We start from the raw sequence: 5,572 nt of genomic DNA, 5'->3' as shown, positions 1-5,572 counted from the left end.
CTGGCGGGGTCCCGCTCCGCCGCACCGGGACCCGGGGCTGGGCGTGTGGCCGCTCCGTGCGGCTGAGGTTTGCCCGCGCAGGGGGGCTGGGGACGTTTTACCGCGAATTCGTCTAGAAACGAGGATGTGGCAGGGAACGGCTTTGGTTGCTGGAATGACAGCTCTGTCCCCAGTCTCTCACTTGAGCCGGGAGTAAGAATCTCCTCTCCTCGCTGACTGCAGACCCTCTCTGATGCAGAGCTTCACTCCTCTAGACTACTAATCCTCTAGGGAGCCCACAAGAGATTGACAGTTTATTATAGTTTTTGGGTGGGTGGGTTGCAAAGCCAAAGAAAGCCTGCTAGGAAAGGAGTGACCATTGCAAAGCTAAAAAAAAAAGAGCAGCATGACTGAGTTTGCACTCTTACCTTTTTCTTCTGTTGGAAAGAAAGGATCAGTCTCTCAAGCTTATCTCCTTCCCCCTGCACAGTGCTCCATTAGGCAAAGCATTTCAGTATTCAACTTTCCTTGCAAGTAACATTATTTTTCTGCACAGTGGAACAGAAACCTTCCTGCTGGCTACTGCATAAAAGACACTGGGACTTGCACTTGGATGCAAGATTTTCTTCTGAGTCTGAGGCTAAATTCATGTATCCCGAAGTCCAGTTCGTAAGACAAGGATTTTACAAAACTTGATATGCCTAGAAGGCTTTCAAAACTATTTAACACAATGCAAACATTCTCCCTCGGTGCTGTTCATGCCAACTGCAGTTGCTGGGCGGGTTGCACTGTGGTGAAGTACATGCGTGTGCAGTGAAGCACACGCGATGTTCAGAAGTTTGCTGTAACCCAGCTGGGGTGGGGACCAGCACAGGGAAGATGTGCTGCCACAGGCTGGGGGTGGGCTTGCACAGCCTTCCCAGCGCCATGCAACAGGCGCTGCTGCTGAAGGGTAAGTGCAAATGACCACAACCCGCATTGCGAGCTGGTATGTGACTGCAGGTCATAGCTCATTTAATCACACGGTTAAAACAACGCAAGCTCCAGCCCAGCGCTCTGTGGAGCTGGTGCTGGTAAAGCTTTTTGCTACAGTACAGGATCAGGTTGGGGAAGGTCTGCACCAGTGACCATCGTGCCTGTGGTGCAGGCACACCCCTCTGACACAGGCAAAAGTAAACAGGTTGGGTGAAGAATGAGGAACGTGTGATATGTTTTTGAAAGAGCTTTTTCAGTCATTCCACATGCTAACTTAACGGAGCATTTAGGAGAAATATTTAAAGAATCATTATTCTTCTATGTAGGGGGATACATGTTCTGTCTCTGCTCTGGAGACCAGTGGTGCCAACTTTTTTTGCTCCAACTCATAGTTTTGGGAAACGAGATGGGCAATACTGGATCATGCGTGTCCTTTCAGCTTTAGTCTGTTGGATATCTGGCCTGCAATATGGGCAGCAGTTGATCAAAGGTTTTGGTTTTGTTTCTTCTCAAAGTCACAGTGCATATTAAAAGCATTTCAAACCACCTACCTGGTTTATAGATTAAATAAAAGCTTCCTATTCATATGCTCTAATTTCAATGGAAATACAGTATTTAAAAATACCTCTTCTAAAACCTTGTATCTGATACAAACAGACAGCTGCACAGGGATCACACACTTGGGGAAGAATGGCTTCAAACATGAACACCAGCCGACAGAAACCAATGGTGCTCACGGAAGGAGCTTTACAATAGGATTTGTAATTCATGTTGAAGAAGTTTAAACAGCTCTGAAATCATGACCAGCTCTCATGACACTCAGAGAGTGCATGACTACAGTTTTCTCTCTCCCCCAAGACCCTGCATATGAGGCCAGCTCGTGGTGGGCAGCAGGCACTACAGCTCTGTGTCTGGGCTCATATTCCAAGTTTTGGGATGCTGGGGATGCAGCATGATCTTGCCCATGATCTCTGGCCCTGCAGCTTCTCCCTGGAGCTCAAGCCTTTACATTTTGGGTGAGTTGTGTTATGAACTGGGGGAGATGTCACCCACACATGGTTCCCCATCACGCCAGGTGGAAAGCCAGAGGGGAGCTACAGTCCTAGGCAGCCGCTGGGAAAACCCACTCTTGGCTACATGATCTGCAGTTTGCCTGAGCAATTCCCTCCTTCTCAAAATTTGATTTCAGTGTGAGAAGAAATAACTGATATTTTTCGCCATGGTCACTCAGCATTCGTTTATCTGCCACCCCAACACTTTTTGGAGGCTTCCTGTTCTCTGGCAAGGCAATAAACATTATTAGCACAGACAGCAAGGAGGCGAGGTCCTAGGGAGTATAGGCAGAGCTTTATGGTGTGTTTACAAAAGGTGGCCAAAAAGATGATATCAGTATGTACAGAAATGCAGCTGCTGTGTCAATGCTGCACGTGGCTGGGGGTTATGGTCCTCTGAAAAAAAAGGTGAAAACCTGCTATGATGTACAGCAGGGATAAACATCTTCCTTTGTGGTTTTTAAAGTACATCTTTCTTATCATACCATTTGTAGTTAATGGATATTCTGGGCGTGTTGAAGGCAGTAGCTTTGTCCTTAAGCTCTGCATGAGAAGGTCTGGAGGGCTTGGATCCACCAGGACTTGCTCATGCTTCATGTCTGCCGGCATGTTTCTAGCCTCGCTCCCTCCTGCCATGCTTTCCTCCTCCTCTCGGGACTGTGTGTCTTGGCAGTGCCATTTCCCCACCTGATCCTTATCTCACTCTTGGCTGCTGGACTTGCGAGGCACGAGGGCGCGTTCCTGCCTCACAGCCGAACAACACAACTCCAGGACTGAGCCGCAGGAATGTGCTTCCTGAAGAGCCTGGCGTTTGAAACAGCAGCCTGTGTTTGGTAACACAACCCGGCTGTGATTACTGAAAATGTTAGTCTCTATCTCAGGGTTGCAGCAGCTAAAAGAGGCTTTAAAAATCACAAATGAAAATATAAATACAAGAGGAGAGAGAAGTCCATCCTGGAAAAAGGAAGACATGGTGTTCAGCAATGCTCATCACATACTCGAGCACATTTTCTCTAATTACAGTTGACCCTTAGGAAGGGGTTTCAGGGGACCAAACTCGCCCCTGAAAGTTCAAGGGATTCAGGGGACCAAACTGGCCAAGCTCAATTCAGTTATTGACGAGAATTATAATCCAAGAGCAGGCACCAGTGTTACAGCTGGCTGGGATGGAGCCAGCTCACCAGGCACCTACATTTATTGCATGCTCGTTTACAGCTCAGAGATCTTTCTCCTTACGACGCAAGGCTGCACGCGTTTTCTTTTATGTTATCCTAACCCTGGGGGCGTTCACCGGAAATGCCGACCATTATCGGTGGTCGCCCTGTGGGTCCTGTTTCCTGCACGTTTTAGGGATAACTCCAGCATGGCAGCCTGTGGTGACCCAGGGTGCTCCCCTGTGCCCCTGTGCCCCTCTGTTGGGTGGCCAGTCCCCACAGCCCTCCTCCCACTGCCCGCCCTGCCTGTAGCATCCTTTTGCTGGGGGAATTGGCCAAGATCCGTAATTTTGAGCCATGATGGGAGTCAGCGCTGTGAATTCACACACAGGAGGGTTTACCCCTGTGCCCACGCTTTGCAGGTTGAGGACACAACCTCAGAGCCAATAAGTGCCTTAGCTGGGCATGAGGAGCCACCTGAGCCCTGATATAGCCCGAATTCAGCCCTTTTCCACTCTGTCCAGCTCTGAGGATCGCAGCCTCCATCCTTAAATAAACCAGGGGGTGAGGGGAGAGCTGCCTGCAGCACTGCAGCCTGCCCGATGCCAAGGGATGAGCAGGACAACAGGGAGGAGCCCATGGGATCTGCCTTGGTTTCCATTAGCTTGGTTTGCTACATGCAATTTTTAACTCAATTACATTGTTTGTAAAAGGAGAGTTTGTAAATGCTTGTCACCAGGAGAACAAAGTTACATAATTAAACAATTTACCAGAGAATCTGTGGCTTCAGTGCAATTCTCTGGGGTGATTCAATATTCCAATAAAAATACTGGGTGATACCATAAATATTGTAAACGGCTCTAGATGGTTTCCAAGGGCTATGTCAACTGTTTATTGCGTTCAAAGAGAAAAGAATAAGTGAAATCACAGGGAAGATAAAATTTAAATAAACAAAATAATGGGAAAAATAAGGCAAAAATATTTTCTTTTGTATTTTGAACACTCTGGAGGATGTTTTTGGCCAGCATGAGAAAAGGCAGTTACATTTACCAGAATAACGAACTGAGGGCATCTGTGTGCAGATCATAGGTTATATATGTATGTCTGTGGCGGCTGTGCGCGGATGCTTAGATAAAATCTGCCCACAACACGGGGAAATCTCTTTGTTTATTTGATTGTTTGTGGCATTTGCAAATTCCAGCCGTGGAGCCCAGGAGTGCATCTGTTTCCCTGGCCAAGCTGTGGGGTTCCTGCAGCCCCGCCACGGCGAGGGCAGCCGAAGGAGGATGCCACGAGCCGGCAGAGTTGTGCGATAGATTACCCGTATCATTGAAAACTTGGGAAGGTTGTTTAAAAATTGTTACTGAAGCAAGATAAATATTTGCCAGGCGTGATCCCACCATGCAATGACAAGTAAGCTGTATGGAATGTGTTAATAAAATATAAATGTTCTGAAAAGGAAACAAATGTTGCGGATGAGAAAACAAGGACAAAATGGCCTTGTGGCACCTCCAAAGGCAACAATTGAAAACATATTTACATGGGCTGGGCTGAGTCCCTTGTATCTTCTGAGGAACATAAATTGCAGTATGTGCAGATCACCCAGTAGAGTAGCGGGTTTTCAGTGTGCCATAAAAACCCAAATACTGCTCCCAAGACAATGAGGTTTGTCCATCTTTTACTAACGCGGAGATGTGGGGCTTGGCTGCTCGAGGAAGGGGGAGTCACCCGGCTCACCACATGCGTGGCCTGTGCCAGCACCTGGGGCAGAAGCTTTGGTGTCCGAGGTCACACCGTGCCCTGTTGCAGGCTGGCGATCCCCTGCAGCCGACAGGCAAAGCCCTTCTCCTCCCCAGCCACGAACTGGGCAGCTGCAGGGGATCTGCATGGGCTCCAGCGAAGGCTTTTGGCACATGAAGCGCCAAGAGCCAGCGGTGGAGCCCTGGTGGTGATGTCCTGGTGGTGATGCCCCGGTGGTGGAGTCCCTGTGATGATGCCCCAGTGTTGGAGCATCCTGGTGGTGATGCCCCGGTGGTGGTGTCCCAGGGGCGATGCCCCGGCCGGCGGCTCTGAACTGGTGCTGGGAGCACCTCAGGGGGACCACAAGACCCCACTTGCCACCTTGAGGAGGTGCACATCCAGCACCTTGCTCGCAGGCCCTGGGACAGCTGCGGGTCTCGCTCTTGCACCGGCAGAAACACAGGAAAACGCCCCGGCTGGGGCAGGCTCAGGCGCAAGTCCTACCATCCTGCGGCTACTCACTGTCCCCCAGCACGGCAGAGGTAGGCAGAGGGCAGCAGGACTTGTGGGGGGAAGCACGAAGAGGGGTTTTGGGAGAGGCAGCAGCGGGAACAAGAAGAACGAGGAGGCGGGGCACAGGGCGCGCTACAGCGAGGGCGGGGGGGAGCGGGA

The 5,572-nt window shown here is 49.9% G+C and overlaps 2 protein-coding genes across 2 annotated transcripts in view; one reads left to right on the top strand and one right to left on the bottom strand.

The window, feature by feature from the left end:
* Window positions 1-783, bottom strand: part of SLC2A10 (solute carrier family 2 (facilitated glucose transporter), member 10) — a 7,819-nt gene extending 7,036 nt beyond the window's left edge. Inside the window, exon 1 of the mRNA XM_009326840.1 lies at window positions 746-783. Coding sequence (XP_009325115.1) covers window positions 746-783 — 38 coding nt within the window. The remainder of the gene's footprint in view (window positions 1-745) is intronic.
* Window positions 784-906: 123 nt separating this feature from the next.
* The window catches only part of TP53RK (TP53 regulating kinase), a 6,250-nt gene continuing 1,584 nt past the window's right edge, over window positions 907-5,572 (top strand). Inside the window, exon 1 of the mRNA XM_009326839.1 lies at window positions 907-931. Coding sequence (XP_009325114.1) covers window positions 907-931 — 25 coding nt within the window. The remainder of the gene's footprint in view (window positions 932-5,572) is intronic.

Source organism: Pygoscelis adeliae, unplaced genomic scaffold (genome assembly GCF_000699105.1).
Source record: "Pygoscelis adeliae isolate BGI_AS28 unplaced genomic scaffold, ASM69910v1 Scaffold286, whole genome shotgun sequence".
NCBI classification, from domain to species: domain Eukaryota; kingdom Metazoa; phylum Chordata; class Aves; order Sphenisciformes; family Spheniscidae; genus Pygoscelis; species Pygoscelis adeliae.
Note: the sequence above shows the minus strand (reverse complement) of the source record. Positions and strands in the feature narration are given on the sequence as shown.